Source organism: Camelina sativa, chromosome 6 (genome assembly GCF_030686135.1).
Source record: "Camelina sativa cultivar CO46 ecotype springtype chromosome 6, ASM3068613v1".
Lineage (NCBI taxonomy): Eukaryota > Viridiplantae > Streptophyta > Magnoliopsida > Brassicales > Brassicaceae > Camelina > Camelina sativa.
In genome coordinates, this window is record NC_141885.1 from 25,839,818 (window position 1) to 25,859,196 (window position 19,379).

Sequence of the window (19,379 nt, forward strand, 5' to 3'; positions counted from 1 at the left end):
GCTTTCTAATACGGCCCAAATAGATACAACTACGTCATCGTCATCGTCTTCCCCAAATTCATTCGTGATGCCCTACAAAATTCTGGCTGCTATCTTCTTCTTCTTCCTCGATTTAGTACAGAAACTGTAGTCTTATCAATGTACTCCCTTTCGTTACCATCTTCTTCTCCTTCTGCCCTTTTACCTTCTCTGTTTGCTTTTGATTCTTCGCGTCTTGTCTCATTGCAACCAAAGAAGCTAAATCGTCTTCAAAGTCACTTCTTTACTCCTAAACAACATGTTTCATTTCCACAGTCTAATGTCTCTAGTTACAAACCGTTTTGTGTTTCTTCAACTTCCCCACCAGAAGGAACAGTCTCAGTAGTCGATTTCCATGAGAAAGATTGGTCCTTTCTCGAATCTATGGAAACTGACTCCACTGAACATACCCAGAAGATCGAAAAGATCATAAAAGCTGGAGAAATATCAGAATCCTCGAGGGTTTTGGTTTCAATTAGCTCAGAGGCCTTCGTTGATCGTCTGGTGGAATCTTCACCTACTCAGCTCTTGCTTATAGTCCATGACTCCCTTTTTACGTTAGCCTGTGTCAAAGAGAAGTACGACAAAGTCAAATGTTGGCAAGGGGAAATGATCTATGTCCCTGAGAAATGGTCTCCGTTAGACGCCGTGTTTCTTTACTTTCTTCCAGCTTTGCCTTTCGACCTCGACGAGCTGTTCAAGACACTCTCTCAACGTTGTTCCCCAGGTACAATGTTTTGACCTTTCTTCACTTTCTCTCTGTCTCAGGCTAAAAATTGTTTGGGGTCTTAGTTTGTAACACATTCCGGTCTAATGCTTGTATCAGGTGCACGAGTAGTAATCAGTCACCCGCAAGGTAGACAAGGCTTGGAGCAGCAAAGGAAGGAGTTTTCGGATGTGGTCGTCTCTGATTTACCTGATGATTCCACATTGAGGAATGTTGCTAAGAAGCATTCATTTGAGCTAACCCAGTTTGTTGATGAGCAAGGGCTTTATCTCGCTGTTCTGAAATCCTCCAAACAATAGATTATGTCAAGAGACCATCGTCATAAATCATCTTTTGTATGATATATATATATATATATATATATATATATATATTTTGTTTTTGCCTGTTTGTGTTGTGATGAAAAATACACCCAACGATGGAGAATTATTCATTTTTGAGTAAAACAAAACCTTTGAAATGCAGAGATCTTTACATGAAATAAAACAACCAAAGGTATTTTACTGCGTTCTCCATGACGCCAAAACAATCCAAGATATTGTATAAAAAAACTTTTAGAAGATAGAAAACCTCAATCTGTTACTTGTCTCAAACAAGTTGTACTCTTCACCAACTATGTTCTCTTTCTCCTTCTTACTATTGCCGGTGGGATCACCAAAGACATGATCTCCTGAGAACTGCAACGAGAAATCCCCTAAAATTCCATCTTTTGAATGAGCAGGATTCGACTTACTTCTTGTTGATAGAGCAACCGGGCCACCAAAGTGGAATAAGGAGAAGTTTTCATCATCATCAGTTTGTAGACCTCCGCTCCTTGGAGTTTTCTTCACAGGCATTTCTTTTAATTTCCTCTCATCTGCTTCCTTCAGATAACTGTGCTCTGATGGCTCAAGAGTTTGAGCTTGGTCCACAGTGTTCATAGACGTGGTTTCAGCAAACGGATGGAAAACTGGAACTGGCCCGGAGCTGAAGAAAGGGGCTGCTGAATGGTTCAATGGGGTCCAGTACTGCACGCATAGAGGGGACTCTCCATTCAGACTGTATCCAAGAGGACCAGTGTATACATAATGGTTAGGATGAGGATATTGCATTAATCCGTTGGCTGGAGCTGCAGACCATGAGACTGGAGCTTGATGATAGTAGCCCATCGTTGAAGGAGACTGGAAGACTGATGACAATGATATACTCTGGTTAAGCATTTGGGGAAACATCATATTTTGTGGCTGGGGCAGGTAGGAACCAGTAGTAACACTTGGTACCATATTTTCCATGTTTTGGCTGGGAACCATAAAAGGAGTTCCTGATAATTTGCTTTCCCTGTTGTCAGCTGGAAGGTTGGACATATTGTTAATCCTGAAAACGTCTCTTTCATCAATACTCGTCTCTGTCACTTTCTCTGCCATCTTCTCGTGACAGTCAGGCATATCGTTCCGAATATCCACTATATTCTCCCTTCCTTCAGATGGTGGACCGGCATCTTCGGAATCAGACACTGAGGATGATTCACTGTTTCCGTTGTTTGAAGAAGCTGTATTGCTATCTCCTTCACTGGGACATGAAGAGCAATTGTCTGAACTGGAGGTTCTACTCATCATAGGATCTTTTGAGTACAGGTCATCAATCTTCTGTATTATGTGAACTTCCATCTTCTTGTCGTCCTCGGTTGAACTACTAAAATTCCCATTACCCAACTTATCTGTAGCCTTGCATAGAGACACTATGTCAGCTGACTTCACAGCAGTGCTAACATCTTCAGTCTCTTCTGACTTAAATGTTGAACATGCAAGTAAAGATATGTCAGATTTTGAGCTGTTTCGTGGATGCTTCAGCTCCACGGAGTCCAATACTTTTCTCACATTTACTGGGTCCATCATAGAAGCGTTTTGACTGTTTTTCATTTTGCTTCTTATCTCTCGTCGATTATTTGACTGCGTATACCTATTGGCTCGGTTAAGCTTGGAGACATCCAGATCAGAGTCTGATTTGAAGATTGCTTTGGGTTCTCGCATGCCTCTGGTTGCAGATATATTAGAATCTACCTTTTCCCGGTAACCATTAATGGGTTTGCAACTGCAAGAATGGTAACCATATCTCTCACCAGTCCTGCCGTCTGAACATTGGAACTCCTCATGAGACCTAGTGCTATTTGGGCTACCACCAGACTTCGAAGCTTTCACTCTTAAATTTTTATCTGACCCATTGAAGTGTCGTGAAGACATTTCTGATCTATCATTACAGTACCTTGCCTCAGAACTACTGACAAAAGAATCATTCTCTGTATATCTGCCTTTTTCTGACCACCTCAAAGAATGATCAGGCTGAACCTCTTTCCAGAATCTTGCTGTCTGATGAACAGGTCTTGGATTTTCTTGCGTAAAGTACCCGTTTTCATCTTCACGATCTATAATCTCCCTATCAGTGCTATCACAATAGTGGGTTTCAGCTCTTGGAGAAGTGCAACCATCCAAACACTCTCCATCTTGATCATCAAGAGATCCAGGTGAAGACAGATCTACATCTCCATTTTCAACTCCTGACTCCTCGCAACTTATGGTTTTGTTATTTTCTTCATCAAGATTTGGAGAACCTTCTTCTTCCCTCGACATATTTGGCAGTATTGCTTTATCACTAAATTTTGGATTCTTCTGCTCTTTTTCTCGTTCTTTTTCCTTCAACCTCTCCTTTCTACGAAGTTTTTTCTCCCTTTCTTTAATTCGTTTCCTTTCTTTTCGCTCCTCTTCTTCACGCTTCTCTTTTTCTTCTTCCTCTAGAAGTTTTTCCTGCAAATGTTGAGATGATGGAGTTGTGGGACAGATAAAAGCGTAAGTGTGTTGTTAAATTGCGTAGATTGTCTAAATGGCGGCGAACAAACAAACCTGCTTCTCCAAGGTGACAATTTCCTTGCAGGCAATATGAACACGTTGCTCTAATAGTTTTGATGAAAGGCAGACAAATATACTGTGTGCATTTTGACGGGCTGTACCTTCCCTAAATGCCTTTTCAACCTAAGATATTATCACGCAAAGATAAAAATGAATACACCTAAATACAGCACAAAATTACAATGAATGGAAGGTGTACTTAGAGGAAGCTATAACAAACCTGCTCCTTGAAAATAACCGTTGCAGCATCTAGAAGAAACTCTCGAGCAAGTTCTGGACTCTTAGCATGCTTTTGTGGACGCAAGCACTCACCATCAAGCTCATTCCCATCTTTGTCTATCATGACTTCATCCTTATAAATCATTGGAAACACAATGATCTTATTTTAAGAAGGGGATATCATATCTGCAAAGTTGTAAATATTTGAAGGCTTTGTGCCGCAAAGCTTATGAATCTTCAGTTACCTCTTCTTCCTCAGCCTCTTCTGCATGCTCAAAAAACATTCGAATGCATTCCCCTCTTTTAATTGAAACAAAGCCATCCCCAACCACAAGCCTGGAGTGAACGCATTGCTGGCCTCTCAATGCATGGGCTTTGACGGATATCTCGGAGGAGCGGCCATTTTTTTTAAAAGCCCTAAGAGTAATGTAACATTCGTGTAATCCACGAAGATCTATGCCCTTGACTTGGGCACTCCGATCGTTGCCAACATATTTGAACTCGAGGATATCAGATTCACCTTCTCCAGTTCCAATAGCCCACTCGAATTGATGATATCCAGCATTCTCTGTAAAATATTGACTCCAATCTGCTCGGACAGAATCAACGTCCACCTGAGAAAATGCAATTACACTTCTGATTCTACCTTCCAATATAAGCCTCTCCCAGGTATATTGATAAATTTACTCTTCAAAATCAAAGCTCTTGTAGTATAGGAAATATGAATCTACAAAGTAAGAGGAAAAGGTTAAGAAAGATAAAAGACCTGATACTGAAAGGCTGTATCGGCAACACAAAACCAGTCGGTACATCTTGGTTCTCTCTGCATTCGTTTAAGTTCCTTAAGTTCTTTAAATTCCCGAACAACATTTCTTCTGCAGTCTCTACAAAACTTTTTGCAGTTGAACCTGTAGTTTGAAAGGTCAACATGTTATTAAGGAAAAGAAGTCACAAGACAACGAAAAGAAGAGAAGGAGAACATAACAACTAAAGTCGAAAAATACACCCCCAAAGTCGATAGGCACATCCCCAAAGTCGAAAATACTGAATCCCTAATCATTATCTAATTTAAAATATGGTCATTTAGGTAGTAAGGAATACAAATACACCCTAGTCGGAGAACAAGATTATATCGAAATACTTTTTTAACAGAACGTGTGACAGAACATTCAAGAATTTTGAATCAGCAAATAACAACAAACCTGTCATTTAGTCTTTCCACGAAATCCTCTTCTTTCATTCTCAAAAGTGACAATCGACTTTCCTCTTCAAGTGCAGACCAAAAATCCACTAATGTATCACAAGAGAGCCTGGTGGTATGCAAAGCACATGTTTCTCTAGTTCCATGACCTTTACCATAACCAGCAATCCCCTGACTTAGCCAAACCCGACCTCCGCCACCACAAGCATCGGGATAAAGCAACTCACGTTCCCTCTCTCGAGCATGGGCACTTTCAAACACCTGCTAGAGCTAATAGATTAGCTAAGTAAACTGGACGAGCCAAACCAAGTACAGGGAAACCATTGATGAAACTTACAGTTTGAAGCCCTTTGAAAGATTTTGCATACAAAAAGCAGTCTTGAAGTGTGAGAGATCCCTCGCGTGTTGTGCTGAGACCTCCCCATCGATGAATAGCAGGGTTCTGGTATGCAACCGTATATCTCTTACTGGCAGCTGATTTACCGTCGGTTTGATCTTTTAATACTTTCCGTTGAGCGGCCCTCCCACTTGCAACAATCTGCGAGAAACCTTCCTTCAGCAGGCGGTGGCATCTGGAACAGCACATGTTCTTGCGAGCTTGCTCAAACAAAACCTGCTTATCAATCCTAAGGAGCTCCTCCCTAGCTTTCGGCGACAGCTCACTCCAGAACTGAGTTCATATAAAAATGGGGTTTCGAGTATAGTCAATCATAAGAAAACGTGAACGCATACACGGTTTAATAAACGAGCATTATACCCAGAGTATAGAATATGTTTAACAAGATATACAAAACTAAGATCCAATAATCAAAACCACCTAAGGCTGAATCAAGAGAAACATATCTAGCAAATCAATCAAAAGTAACCTAAAAAAAAATCATCAAGCAAAAGACTCGGACGAAGAAGGAAACGATCCAATCTGGGCTAAATTCAACGTAAGAACAAAAAAAAAAAAAAAAAAAAAAAAAAAAATCAGAGAATCGAATCGGAAGAAGAAGAAGTACCTTTTGCAACTGATCGTAGCTAACTCCATCGAAATCGTCAGACCAAAACCCAGAAGAGTAATGCTCAATTCTCTGTGCTAAACCCGGCATCGTTTTACACTTATCTTTGTTCATCAACCAAATGATTCCATAATCCTTTCTCCTCCTCTCACACGGAAGCGTCGCGAAAACTTAAAAACCTCAGGGAATTAAAAAGGAGCGACTTGTTCCGATTGAATTCTTCTCGAATCGTGACAACGAAATCAATCCAAAATCGAATCGGAAATAAAGCGTTCGATCGAGATCTGTAAGTAAATGGATAATCCGAAATTTAAAAATAAAAACCCGGATTACGTCAAGTAAGAATCCTGAAACGAAGGAATCGAATCAAGAAATTGAATTTGGGATTGGGAAAGAGACGCGAAACAGGAGGGTTCGTCGGGGCGATGACGACGAGATTCGCAGCTGAGTTATATATATATATATTACTGCTGCTGGGGTATCAAAAGAGGAGGAGGAGACGGGTTTTTTTGTTATTATTTTTATAATGTGCTTTACTGTTATTTTACTTTCTTTACATTCTGATAAAAAGTGAAATAAATCTACCCATTTTTATTATAACTTTTAATGCCGATATTTAATATTTTAAAACAAAAAAAAATCCCAATGTGTCTCTCACTCTCTCTCATTTTCTTTTTTTCCCCAATTAGAATAAATAAATAAAATCATTTTTTTATTTATTTTTATAAATAATGTTGTGGTGGTGAGTTATATAAAAAAAAAAAAAAAAAAAAAGAGAGAGAGTTGTGGTGAATGTGGTTTGTTTGGGACTTCAGCTTCATATGGGTTACTTGGTTAGTGAATTAGTGGGTCAATGTGTGGAACTGTGGATGTCGTCATTGTGTTGTTTACTAACACGATTGAAACTTAATAATATTTACTAAGTATCATATTAAATTCACAATCTTGATATATATATATATACTTTTATCTTATTTTTTTCAATATATATATATATATATATCTATATATATATATATTGAAAAAAATAAGATAAAAGTATATTTTTGTTGAAATTTTTGATATTCAGAGTGGTAAAAACAAGTTTCCAGTATTGGTAACTGAATCGAATGAGAAATGGAAAGATGACTCCCAAAAAACTTGAAATGTTTACATTTGGCAAACATAAAAAGTTAGATGGGGGAATAAGATAAAACGAATAAAAGTAAGATGCAATTTATGGCTATTGTCTATTTACACAAAATGGTTAAACGAATTAAAGATACCTTAATTTCTGATATTATAATCAGATACTAATAATTGTAAAGTTAATTACCGACATAGACATCTTGTTCTCTATCCCACAATATAGTAACCTATTAATCTACAATATATACACATTCTTAATTATAGAATCTGATTATCTTTATATATATATATGACCATTTTCTATGTATATTTAAGTAATTATTCAAAATTAGGTCAACGGATTAGAGGTATCCAATCTACATAAATCTCTATAAATTAAATTTTCTTGACAAGAGAAGTAATTTAAAAACTAAAAGAAAACTTTAATGGATTATACTTTATTATAATCTCTCACATAAAATATATATTTAAGTAAAAGTTAATGAAGAAAAAAAATCAAACATTTTTCTTGAATTTTAAAATCTCACAACTAATTTAATATTTCTTGCATTGACTCCTCAAAAAGTGAGAGTTTTTATTTAAAGTTCGATTTAAGGCGTAGATACAACAACCAAGAACGAAAGGTTTTTAAAACCAGTGAAAAATTATAAGTTACATTCAATAAAATAACAACATCTTATATAAACCAATAATCATAATTATTCGAATAGAAAAGAGAGAAAAAAATAGCCATACCAACAACAACAACAAGAAGATTAAAAGGAAGAGTAATGATGGTAAACTGGTTATTTAGGAAGTAGAATCAGGACCAGCCGGCTTAGAGTTAAGAAGAGGCTGAAGTGCCTTGACAACGATGGTCATGTTTGGTCGAAAATCTGCCTCGTACTGAACACACAAGGCCGCCACCGCTGCCAACTGTTCGACCACCCAAGAAAATAATTCAGTATTACAAAACTAAACCAAAAGGGTCATATATCCTATGTCCTCAACTCAAGATTGCAATGTCACTAGCTTTCAATATGAGACGCATAACTAATATCTAAATGCACTCGAACATTTAGTTACCGTGAAAGCTACAAAAACCGATCTCTAGGATAACTATGTATTCCATGCTTAAAAGTTAAAGGCCTATAAGTCATAAAACCAATTATCAAACCAATAAAGACAACGGTTCATATGTATATATATATATCTAAAGAAATATAGAACGGACCTTGGCGACTGCTTTGGGTGGGAAGTCATTGTTAAGCTTTGGATCTATACATTGTTTCACTTTGTCTTCACTTAGTCTTGGAGTTGCCTACATAACAAGAATACAAAATTAAGAAGGCTTATTAAGGATAAATATGGAGTCCTTCGAACATATTATATACGTTAATATGTGTACGTACCCAAGTAACAAGACTTTGTTGACCTTTAGGCATGGTATGATCTACGGGTTTTCTTCCTGTCAAGAGCTCCAATAGCACAACACCAAAACTATACACATCACTCTTCTGCGTTATTTGTCCTGTCATTGCATACCTAAGACAATAACACTCTTACGTCATCAAAAACCATCCGATTGTTACGTTTTAAGCAAATGAATTGATTGGTTTATGGTATAATAATACTCTGGAGCGTGATAGCCAAACGTTCCCAAAACACGAGTAGAGTGAAGCCTAGCCGCGGTATCGGAGGAAGCATTGGTCAAGTTGAAATCAGCCATTTTGGCCACAAAGTCATCAAACAGCAAGACATTGCTCGACCTCACGTCCCTGTGGACTATTGGTGGCTGGACCTTCTCGTGAAGGAACTCAAGCCCTTTGGCTGCTCCGTATGCGATCTTCACCCTTTGGTTCCAATTCAGCACGGGTCCTGGTTCAGCCCCTTGCACTCCCTTTCTCCCTAAATATTCATAAGATTGGTCCATATATATATATCACATACGATACACTATAAGTCTATAATATATGAGTTGTGAAAGTTGAAATTACGTACCATGTAATACATCGTGTAAAGAACCTTTGGTTGCAAACTGGTAGATGAGAATTCGGTTATTTGCCTCCAAGCAGTACCCTAGCAACTCCACAAAATGGTCGTTTTTGAGCCGAGATACCACCGATAACTTGCCATTTTAAATAGAAGTTAGTTTGATCTAAACAGAGAGAGATAAAAATCGGTTTTAACCTAATAGGGAACACAATATTATATGGTTTTAACATTTTAACCTAGTGGGAGTGGAAAATTGAATTTGAAGTTTGATTGATCCTCGGCCAAAAGGGACCAAACCGTGATTCGGGAAATGAGCTGAACGATAAGTTTTGTAAGGGTACCTGTGAGGTGAAATCGGAGTCAGGTTCTTCAGAAGAGCTAGCATCAAGCTTCTTAATAGCAACAGCTTCTCCCTTAAACTTGCCGCAGAAGACACGTCCATAAGAACCTTCACCGATAAGTGCCTTGTTGCCGAAGTTACCCGCCATTCTGTTCAACTCATCCAATGCAACAGAAGGGATCTCTATGGGCAAAACCTTTGCAGGAGCTCCTGGTCTCGTTGCGTTTGGATTCCTCGGTTCCCCTCTATTCCCACCTATTTCACACACACGCAGAAACACAAAACACAAATGCTCGTGGTGTTAAACAAACTCGGAACATAAAAATGTATGTCAAGGAACGGGTGAGGAAAACTAGGGAACTCACCGCCAAAATTGGGATTCCCGGCTTTGTTAGGAGGGGCTGCATACTGGTTTGCGGGCGGACCGGCAGGTTCCTCATCCGCACCACTGCAACAGAACATATCTCCAGATCTTTTGCCAACACGGGTTTTATCTTATTGTTCTGTTTCGGTTCTGTTTCTGTCAATGTCTTTATCTGTTGAAAACATAAGAAAATCTATATCATCAACATGCATATGTTTCCCATGTTTTAGAATCTTAAAATTCGTTTGTTTATAGAAAAACGCGAGGTTTGAAACAACAATTTGCAGAACATATTCCAGATCATATCAAGATTGTGAAAAATCTTCGAGAATCAAAACATTATGATTGGTTACCTCGATTCTGCCATTGAATCAATCCAAGAAAATGACGATGATGGAGAGAGTGAATGCTTCAGAAAACCCTCAAAGGAAGGATCCGTATTCTCTCAAAAGGTTTGAATAATGTTAGGGGAAAAATAAAATCAACGAGCCTCTGAAAGTTTTAGAAATCTGGAAAAAAAAAAGAGTGAGAGAAAAAAATTTATGTTGTTAGAATGAATATTGTAAGTCTCTCTGTGTTCTCTGTTTTGCGATAGAGTCGGGAGCAAAAAAAACACATTCGCTTAATAGTTTTGTTATTTTAATATAACCATTACCAACGTAGGATAATGTTAAGTAGCCTTCACGTCTTGCACGTCCTCTCCGAACCATACTACTACCCGCCTATCTTTGTAATCAATCATTCACATTCCTAAATTCTGACCCATCATTTATTTGAAATTCATAATTTATCAGTTTGGTATAGAAAAATAATGCTTCACAAATGAAAAGTCTCTTAAATCCAAACATTCCTAATATTCATTATCCTGAACCATATGGTATGATATTGAAAAAAGAAGCCATTGATCCAAGAACAAAAAGATCTGTCTTTATTTTATTTCCAACAAAACCAAAATTACAAGACAAAGGTTGTAATATTGCAAACCGTAAAATATTTTTTTCAACCAATCATGGGATAATTTTCATCTCATAGTTATTGAAAAAGAAAGTTGAAGAAAAGACAAAAATTGGAATTTCAACTCCTCCCACCCACCACATGACCAAGAAGCTCTCTCAAGGCTGTTATGTACAACTCATCCGTTTAGATTCAATCAAAATCATCAGAGCTTATTTCTTTCTTCTCTTCTTTATTTCCCATTTTCCTTTGGCATCATAAAACTATTGTTATCATCATCATTAGCTTATTCTTCTTTCCAAATCCGTCCAGTGACTCGCAACTTGAGTTCTTCTTTGTCACTGCCAGAGAAGTACAGAGCCAAGTTTCTAGGAATGATGAGTCCGTCTTGACTATCACGGACTTTCCTGTGACTGTCTCGGATGCTTCTTGGTATCCCTTGCCATGTCAGTTTACGGCTGTGAGCTCCAACTTCCAAGCTGTAACTGAATTTCTTAGCCTCGTTCTCGTCTCCCATGAACCGTAGAAACGCCATGTACACTGGTGCCATCCCGAGCTGAAACGCCTCAAAGTGCAAGCAGAACTGTCTTCCGAAACAGTTGAAGACCTAAACAGCACCAGATAAATCATGTATTAATTCAAGTAGTGAAATCGTAGGTTCCTTCTCTTATATCTTAAATATGTCTCATAGAAATCCAACAGTCCTATACATTCAGGGTTCAATGTTCAGTTCCATTCAGGGTACCATGAACTTATGAACCCCATCTTTGATAATCAAATCTGTTTTAAGATGAAGATACGGCAAACAGTATGTGACATGGACGATGAATTCCAAAATCATGACGAGATATGACTTTTGAGTGAAAGGGCTACGCCAAATACATTTTAACAGTGACTAGAGAGCTATAAGGGAATGTATAAATATAGAATTACCGTAAGCATCCATGTAGCATTCTCGACCTCGTGCGGATTTGCCTTCACATAACGATGGTTGAATGTGCACCCATCATGCATATCAACTTTATGATCATCTTTGAGGTGGTCAACAAGTGTTTGAATATCACCCGTCACTGAACACTCAGAACCAGCGTAAGGACAGTTGTAGGATCGAAACCTGCAATGCTGCTCGTGCTTGAGCTTGCTGTAGTAAGGGAAAATGTCATGGCACCCTAAATTTTGGTACCGGCATGGAACTTCCAATGATTCCGCGACCTTCTCAAGAGCCAAGCATCTTATGTTACCAAGCTCGTAGCGGCATGTAGGGCATGTGTTCTGCACTCTCAGTTTGCAGCTTGAACACAATGTGTGGCCATTAGGGCACTATGGGAAACAAACACAGATGTCATCATTAAATAAAGGACAAACAAAGAACAAAATCGCAAACAGGAACTAGAAGTAAAAAAAGCAATGTTTCATTTATTCTGGAACAATCACAAACACTTTTATATTATGGAGTATGGACCCACTTCTAGAATTAAGGAATGAACCATACTTTACAGATCAAGACGTATGCGAGTGACTACCAAAGAAAGAAAAGAGACAAACCTGATAAATTGGAGGATACATAAGATTTGTACAAACCAGACATTCAAGGAGCTCATATACACCATTGCTAGAGTGGAATTTTCCAATGGAGCCACTACCTGACTTTGCTGGTTTGTTATTAGCCTCAACCTTTGCCATCTTAACCTCATAATCCAAGCCTGTTGAGTTAGATTCTAGGGCTTCTTTCAATGCACTGCCACCAGGAGCCATGTAGAGTCCAAACCTTCCCAAATTTCTAATAACTATAAACTAAAAGTGCCCTGCTCCTCTCTTTTTGCAGATGATATATATACTCCTTTGGATCTTTGTTCTTCTGCAGGAAAAGAATTGATGGCCAAAAGTAAGTTTATATACATCATGAGGAAATGTTAACAAATACCAAAAACCTCGGAAAATACGAAAGGAAATGTTATCCTAGCCAATCAGGTAACGTGTTAGTTCAAAAACTGGAGGAAAGCAGGTTAGAAGTAGTTACCCGGTGCACTAGATCAAGTTCCTTTCTTTATTTCCAGAACAAGGGCTCAATGATCTCTAAGCAGTACAGCATACTGCAGCAACTCCAGTCATATTGATATAGGGTAGGTACAAGCATATAAAACGTAGCAGCCACTTGGTTTGGAGAATAGGTTAGGCTTGGAAACTATTGTGATTAAGCTCATTCCCACTTCCCTGCAGACCGTTTAGATTTCTTCACAATTCCTTTCGAAATGAAATAGTAATGTAACAAGTTAGGCTTTAATAGTAGTATGTATCTTGGTTATTCGCAAATTCAAAGAGAAAATATAAACAATGCTAAAACTAAAAGCTTAAAATTCCAATGTTTACAACTGATTTAGTAGTAACAATCACAGGCTATCAGACATCTAAATTAGAGTAATCAAATGGAATAATTGCAGGCTAATCAAGAAAGACAATTAATATGAAACATAAACAGAGAAGCATCAGAATGAATAATTGTTGAACTAACAATGACACAAAGTTCAACCTCAGGATCTCAAACATGGACGAAAAGGCCAAGAAAAGAAAAAAAAAATCAAGAATGGCAAATTTCGAATTTTGAAATCAGATAGAAGTTGTTGGTTAAGAGTTAAGACCAAACTGAAGCTGAATTTGATTCTAAATTGGGAAGAGGAACAGAACCGGATCCGAGAATTCCCATGGCAAGATTCATCACAACAATAAAGGGACCCAAAACAAAAGAAAATTGCAACACAGAACCCAACAAAAAAAACCCAGGAAAACAAACAAACCTAGTTCTCTAAAATTCTTAGCTTCCTAAGATTATGTCGATGCTAATTTAAGACCCATGAAAGAAAAATCTCAAATTTGGCAGAAAGAAACTTGAAGAGAGAGAGAGAGAGAGAGAGAAAGAGATATACCCCAAAAGAAGAAATTTGAAGACGGTGGGGTTGGACAAAGGTATTGTGGGTTCAAAGATTCACATGAGGAAGGACGACGATGATTGATTGATGAATCAACGAAGAAGAAATATAAACAGTGAAAGATGGAGCCTGGATTTAGGGGAAGAAGGAGAAAAGGAGGCGATGTTAGACTTGAGAGTTGAGTTATATCGTCTCTTTTGTTGTTTGTTTCGATGAATGCCATTAATGGTGTTTTTGCTCATCTCCTCTGTTTTTTTTTTTGTTTTTTTTTAAAAAACATTAAATTACAACACTTTTTTCAAATTCACCTATTTGCTTTTGTTACTTTTTTGGTCCCTTTTTTTTTTTCCCTACAAAATCGTTCTTTAGGGGTCAATTTCATCAAAATTAAAATATGGGTGTGGTGGGTCTTTTTACCTACAAAACAAAGAAATTTGTGTCCTCAATCTCACCATTTTTCAAATGTTGATCGTTTAGTTTCTTGTTTCATTAGTTGTCCATCAATTCATATTCACAGTTAAAAGACAAAAAAAAAATCTTCATTATTTAATTCATGTTATTAATGAGGTAATATTACTGATCCGGTTCAATATTAATCAGGCTAGAACGGTCTACGTTACTACGTATCATATTCGATTGTAAATTGGTCGAGCTGTTCCAAAACCAGATGATACATTGACTTGTACATTGCTCCCTAGGACGTAAACAAAACAACATTCACTCAGAGGCTCAGAGCTAACGATGGCTCACAAGCCATCAATCTTTAGCATGTCAAGAACATGTAGTCAATGGCACATCATGCATAAGGAGAAGAACCATATACATTTAAGGAAGTTATAATAATGTGACTGGGCCTGTAACATGGGCCTTTTTTACCCACCAAACTGAGGAAAGTTTTAAGAATGCGTAAGAAATATCTTAATTCAATTCTCTTCTTAGTCCTATATTTATTGAAGAAAGAGTTTTTCAAATCTTCAAAGACATTCTGGGTAACTCTGTCAGTACAGTTGACTGTGTCCATATATATAGTCCCACGCACTGAGTCCCGACCGTGAGACTCACCTTCCGACATCTAATGAACTTTGTGTTGTGGCCACGCCTGTAAAGCGCGTGAGCAAGTACCACTAAAAGATGGGACCAACATTGCTTAAAAAGATGATTTATGAAGACCCCATCATCTCTCTCTCACTATACGGCTCTCTTCTTTTAATTTGCACACTCTCCCAAATTCGTTTCGACGTGGTGTGTACAAAGAAAATATCCAAAAACACGGCACTACCCTCTCTGTTTCTCTGTTTCATTGCTCTGCTTCTTGTCTTAAAAGGAAAGAGAAAGAACATGCATGCGCAGACAGACTCTGAGGCAACAAGCATCGACGCGGCTTTGTCTCCTCCGCGTTCCGCCATTAGACCTCTTTACTACGTTCAGAGTCCTTCCAACCATGACGTTGAGAAGATGTCGTTCGGCTCTGGTTGCAGTCTCATGGGCTCACCTTCACACCCACATTACTACCACTGCTCACCGATCCATCACTCCCGTGAGTCATCCACCTCTCGCTTCTCTGACCGTGCCCTCCTCTCTTACAAGTCCGTCCGTGAAGGCCGTCGATTCGTCAACGACGGTGGAGACGACAAAACGGACGGCGGAGATGACGACGACGACCCGTTTCGGAATCTGCGTCTCTACGCTTGCTTGCTCCTCTCCTTAGTACTCTTGTTCTCTCTCTTCTCTCTTATACTCTGGGGTGCTAGCAAATCCTACCCTCCTAAAGTTGTTGTAAAGGTAACCCGGTGATTCTGACCCTGACCCCTGAGTTGACTCGTCTAGTGGGAACGAGTGTGTTCTGTTTTTTCTCCTTAAAAGAAACAACTTAACTTTTGGAAAATAGAAAAATAAAATAAAAAGAAGCTAACTATGAATATAATACAAATATAATCCTAGAGACAAGTAGACAAATGTGCATTGATTTGGTTTGTAATGTGATTAGGTGTCAGACTGAAAAATAGACAAGAATGTTGTTGTTGCGCTGCAGGGGATGCTCGTGAGGAACTTATACGTGCAAGCCGGGAACGATCTGAGCGGAGTGCCTACGGACATGCTGTCTCTTAATTCGACGGTGAGGATCTTTTACCGAAACCCATCAAACTTCTTCTCCGTGCACGTCACTGCTTCTCCTATCCTCCTTCACTACTCTAACCTCCTCCTCTCATCCGGTGAGATGAACAAGTTCACGGTTGGTAGAAACAGAGAAACGAACTTGCTGACTGTGGTGCATGGCCATCAGGTTCCTCTCTACGGCGGTGTCTCTTTCCATCTCGACAGTACTCTCTCCCTGCCGCTTAATCTCACTCTCGTCCTCCGTTCAAAAGCTTACATTTTGGGAAGACTCGTCACATCAGAGTTCTATACAAGGATCATCTGCTCATTTACTCTCAATGCCAACCATCTCCCAAAACCTATCTCTCTTCTTCACTCATGTACTCCTTACCACTGACCACTGTGTGTGTGTTCTAGTACTGTTCTTGTATCTTTGGCCATCAAATATATTCATCCATCAAGTACAACATCACCAACATTCCTACATGACACAGACAATTAGTGATCACATATAGCTGACTCCATTTTATTAGCATTCAAGAGCCAAAGATAATACTAGAACAACAAAACAAGGCTAAACTCCTTATTAGACCAAACTTAATCTATACATAGGTAGGCTATGTAAATATTCACCTTCAAAAACTGAAAAGAACCTCCTATATAGAGTTGTTTAGTCTTACAATATCTCTTCAGTTTCTGAGTGACCCCTTTGTTTCTGCATCTACTGCTTATGTGTGTCTCTGAGTAATCTAAATCAGACAATTGACATATGCTCATCCTCTGTTACTCGGTAGCTTCTACATATCCAGGAATACGGGTGCTCATGGAACTCACAGGCGATGGATTAACAACTGGAGAAGAATCAATCACAAAGTGAATTGTCGTGGGCTCTTTAACGTGCCTTTGATGTTTGATGTTTCAGAAGTGAGAAACTTTGAGCTTCGAGAAACTTTAGAATCTTTGACTCTGCAATTACAGGCTTTAGATAAAAACATTTGCAAACTACCATTTGACTTTTCCATCGTTTGGGTCCATATTTACATCTCCATCATTTAGAGAAGCAGCAAACAAGAAAACCAAAAAAATCTCAGTCTATATTAACTTATGGACTGGGGAAGTAAAGCAAACGTATGAAGTGATTGTAAGTAATGGAAAGACTTGCCTGACTACCTACTTGTTGTTGGAACACAGCAACGATTGATTGAGATTCTTCTCTGCTGGCTCCGGTGATGATCGTTGTTTGTGTAGAGAGCTGCTGGTTGGTTCACAGAATCTCTCTAAAAAGAAACAAATACTTCCACCATACTTCCACCAGTGTCTTCCTGCTTCTGATCATAACCTGCAAAAAGACACCACGAAAACAAATACTTGCACCAGATTTTAAATCATCATCATCATCATCATCATCAAAGCTTGGTCACAAAACTTTAAACAGAAGAAAATAAAATCATAGATTAAGGATTGTAGAGAGGTTACTACTTACATACAGAGGGGTTTATTTTGTTGTTGTTCTGAATCTTCTTCTCCATTCTTCAAACAGCATATTCTTGGAATTTAATGAAAACAAATAGATTCGGTGAAGAAATAATAAAGAGATGCGAGGAAAGTTAAAAAGGAATCAGAGAGTTTTTATTACCTGTGGAAGGGAACTGTGGCATGAGGCAGTGCCAAGTAGCTTTTTGTTCAAAGGGTTATGCTTTTTGGCTGATGGAGAGAGTTGAGCAACTTCCATATTATAGATTTTCATTTTTGGTAAGGTTAGCCTTGATTTCTCCTAATTTAGAATAATAAAGCCCAAACTTAGGGCGCCCACATATAGGAGGTTCTGTCGGTAGGGTTTATTTTACGATCTTTTTTACCTCTTCTTCGTCTCTAAAAAAATCTCTCTTTCTCTCTCATTACCTTGCTACACACGTTAGCACTTGAGAGGGCCTTCGTAGACCACAAGAAACTACAAGAGGTGTTGGAGTAAGCTTGAAAGAAGCTTAAAGTGGGTGTTAGTCCTATTCCTAGTCCTACTATAATTGTGTTTACAAAGAGATAAGGATCAAACTATACTTATGTGTGAATTCTATTAGGACTAGGATTAGCAAAGTTATATATAAGACTATGTTGAGATGTGACATAGCTGATGAAGTTTGAGAGAGAAAAGAGAGATTGAGAGGTTAAAGTTTTTGAGATAGTTTTCTTAAGCTAATAAAGTGAGTTATACTTTATAAATCTTACCTCCTATTTTCTAATATAAGAGGTAGGCGTATTTTTTCCTTGTCCTTCTGCAATTCACTTTTTTTGTTATATATATATATATATATATTGTTGCTATTAATTAAGATCGAAGTCAGTTAACGCCGCCATGAAATCGCTGCGGCTGAACGTATCAGAAGATGGTCAAACCATCCATGGACGACACTCACGACCTTCAAACTCAATTAGTGCTACTGTAGAAAACATCTCAATTGATGTCATGATGGACATATTCTCTAGATTATCGTCAAAATCTATAGCCACATGTCGCTGTGTATCGAAGCTCTGGTTTTCCATACTCGGAATTCCCTATTTCACTGAGTTGTTCCTGACCAAATCTTGTGCTCTACCGAGGCTATTGTTCGTCTACGAGAAAGACAGTGCGCTGATCGTCTTCTCCACCCTCAGCCTACAAATCCATATGAGAACTCGTCTCCTTTAGCTGCCACTTATCATATGAAAATTCCTTTTGGTAGGTATTGTGATAACATTAGACCTATCCATGGCCTTGTTTTTATTCAAGATGTGCAGAGGTTCAAATTGGCGTCCGTGATATGTAACCCTACCACAAGACAAACCTTAACTTTACCGAAACCAAAGACAAGGAAGAGGTTACATATATGTAGCTATTTTGGGTATGATCCGATGGAGAAACAATTCAAGGTACTGTCAATGACGGAAAGAGATGGGATTTCTGATGAGCATCAAGTTCTAACATTAGGAGCTAAGAAACTGTCATGGAGAATGATCGAATGTTGCATACCCCATCGTCCTACGTTTGAGGGGATATGCATTAATGGTGTTTTGTATTACCGTGCTTCTGTTGACATATCTTCAAATATTTTTATGATAGTTTGCTTTGATGTTAGGTCCGAGAAGTTTAGCTTTATTAAAGCTATGGAACCTTTCATCATAGACGCAAAACTGATTAACTACAATGGTAAATTGGGTTTCGTTATGTCGGAAGGGCGTCACTATATCAGTGGAAAACGTAGACGTTTTGAGATGTGGGTTCTAAAAGACTCCGAAAAACACGGATGGATCAAGAATACTTACGAATTGCCTCCTCTGTGGCAGTATGGAATTACAACGGAGCTATTAAATTTTGTTGGGGTGACTGGTACTACAAATGAAATTGTGTTCTCGCCGACGTATCTATCCGACCCTTTCTATGTATTATACTACAGTTTCGAGAGGAAAACTATCAGAGTAGTAGAAATTCAAGGAATGGGAGGTTTTAAGAAAAAAAAAAGGGTTCAAATGTTTATAGACCATGGTAGAGGACGTGAGACTTATGTAA

At 38.4% G+C, this 19,379-nt stretch overlaps 5 protein-coding genes and 1 pseudogene across 6 annotated transcripts; 3 read left to right on the forward strand and 3 right to left on the reverse strand.

The window, feature by feature from the left end:
* The first annotated feature begins 49 nt into the window (after positions 1-49).
* LOC104793110 (uncharacterized) lies at positions 50-1,206 on the forward strand. The gene is made up of 2 exons (XM_010519393.2): positions 50-745; positions 845-1,206. Exons 1-2 carry the CDS (start codon positions 139-141, stop codon positions 1,042-1,044), a joined length of 807 nt encoding a protein of 268 aa, XP_010517695.1. The 5' UTR covers positions 50-138; the 3' UTR covers positions 1,045-1,206.
* LOC104793109 (uncharacterized) lies at positions 1,179-6,589 on the reverse strand. The gene is made up of 8 exons (XM_019226779.2): positions 6,052-6,589; positions 5,385-5,717; positions 5,049-5,308; positions 4,613-4,754; positions 4,092-4,460; positions 3,848-3,979; positions 3,622-3,750; positions 1,179-3,525 (listed from the first exon to the last, which is right to left on the reverse strand). The coding sequence occupies exons 1-8, from the start codon at positions 6,163-6,165 to the stop codon at positions 1,300-1,302; spliced, it is 3,705 nt and encodes a 1,234-aa protein (XP_019082324.2). The 5' UTR covers positions 6,166-6,589; the 3' UTR covers positions 1,179-1,299.
* Positions 6,590-7,728: 1,139 nt separating this feature from the next.
* Positions 7,729-10,489, reverse strand: LOC104793113 (protein CYTOSOLIC ABA RECEPTOR KINASE 4-like). The gene is made up of 8 exons (XM_010519401.2): positions 10,211-10,489; positions 9,859-10,029; positions 9,495-9,748; positions 9,160-9,286; positions 8,793-9,066; positions 8,571-8,703; positions 8,393-8,479; positions 7,729-8,094 (listed from the first exon to the last, which is right to left on the reverse strand). Exons 2-8 carry the CDS (start codon positions 9,953-9,955, stop codon positions 7,969-7,971), a joined length of 1,098 nt encoding a protein of 365 aa, XP_010517703.1. The 5' UTR covers positions 9,956-10,029; positions 10,211-10,489; the 3' UTR covers positions 7,729-7,968.
* A 269-nt stretch (positions 10,490-10,758) lies between these two features.
* On the reverse strand, positions 10,759-14,061 carry LOC104793115 (putative E3 ubiquitin-protein ligase SINAT1). Of its 2 annotated transcripts, none has more exons than XM_087453936.1 (5): positions 13,736-14,061; positions 12,832-13,055; positions 12,357-12,669; positions 11,745-12,131; positions 10,759-11,418 (listed from the first exon to the last, which is right to left on the reverse strand). In XM_087453936.1, exons 3-5 carry the CDS (start codon positions 12,564-12,566, stop codon positions 11,098-11,100), a joined length of 918 nt encoding a protein of 305 aa, XP_087310062.1. In that variant the 5' UTR covers positions 12,567-12,669; positions 12,832-13,055; positions 13,736-14,061; the 3' UTR covers positions 10,759-11,097. The 2 variants fall into 2 exon arrangements, with proteins under 2 accessions (XP_087310062.1, XP_087310063.1); XM_087453937.1 differs by having other exon boundaries at positions 12,832-13,025; positions 13,736-14,029.
* An 847-nt stretch (positions 14,062-14,908) lies between these two features.
* On the forward strand, positions 14,909-16,307 carry LOC104793116 (uncharacterized). The gene is made up of 2 exons (XM_010519405.3): positions 14,909-15,520; positions 15,771-16,307. The coding sequence occupies exons 1-2, from the start codon at positions 15,077-15,079 to the stop codon at positions 16,230-16,232; spliced, it is 906 nt and encodes a 301-aa protein (XP_010517707.1). The 5' UTR covers positions 14,909-15,076; the 3' UTR covers positions 16,233-16,307.
* Positions 16,308-18,188: 1,881 nt separating this feature from the next.
* On the forward strand, positions 18,189-19,379 carry LOC109133378 (F-box protein DOR pseudogene; annotated as a pseudogene).

What these genes read in the sequence shown, in the direction of transcription:
- LOC104793110 (XM_010519393.2), top strand. Translation starts at nt 139, where the DNA reads ATGTACTCCCTTTCGTTACCATCTTCTTCTCCTTCTGCCCTTTTACCT. An exon ending in CTCTCAACGTTGTTCCCCAG is followed by an intron (nt 746 to 844) that starts GTACAATGTTTT and finishes TGCTTGTATCAG; the next exon opens with GTGCACGAGTAGTAATCAGT.
- LOC104793109 (XM_019226779.2), bottom strand. Translation starts at nt 6,165, where the DNA reads ATGAACAAAGATAAGTGTAAAACGATGCCGGGTTTAGCACAGAGAATT. An exon ending in GTGGAAAGACTAAATGACAG is followed by an intron (nt 4,755 to 5,048) that starts GTTTGTTGTTAT and finishes TTCAAACTACAG; the next exon opens with GTTCAACTGCAAAAAGTTTT. An exon ending in ATACAGCCTTTCAGTATCAG is followed by an intron (nt 4,461 to 4,612) that starts GTCTTTTATCTT and finishes GCATTTTCTCAG; the next exon opens with GTGGACGTTGATTCTGTCCG.
- LOC104793113 (XM_010519401.2), bottom strand. Translation starts at nt 9,955, where the DNA reads ATGTTCTGTTGCAGTGGTGCGGATGAGGAACCTGCCGGTCCGCCCGCA. An exon ending in TTTACACGATGTATTACATG is followed by an intron (nt 9,067 to 9,159) that starts GTACGTAATTTC and finishes ATGAATATTTAG; the next exon opens with GGAGAAAGGGAGTGCAAGGG. An exon ending in TTTGGCTATCACGCTCCAGA is followed by an intron (nt 8,704 to 8,792) that starts GTATTATTATAC and finishes TTATTGTCTTAG; the next exon opens with GTATGCAATGACAGGACAAA.
- LOC104793115 (XM_087453936.1), bottom strand. Translation starts at nt 12,566, where the DNA reads ATGGCTCCTGGTGGCAGTGCATTGAAAGAAGCCCTAGAATCTAACTCA. An exon ending in TGTATCCTCCAATTTATCAG is followed by an intron (nt 12,132 to 12,356) that starts GTTTGTCTCTTT and finishes TGTTTCCCATAG; the next exon opens with TGCCCTAATGGCCACACATT. An exon ending in ATGCTACATGGATGCTTACG is followed by an intron (nt 11,419 to 11,744) that starts GTAATTCTATAT and finishes GGTGCTGTTTAG; the next exon opens with GTCTTCAACTGTTTCGGAAG.
- LOC104793116 (XM_010519405.3), top strand. Translation starts at nt 15,077, where the DNA reads ATGCATGCGCAGACAGACTCTGAGGCAACAAGCATCGACGCGGCTTTG. An exon ending in CTCCTAAAGTTGTTGTAAAG is followed by an intron (nt 15,521 to 15,770) that starts GTAACCCGGTGA and finishes GTTGCGCTGCAG; the next exon opens with GGGATGCTCGTGAGGAACTT.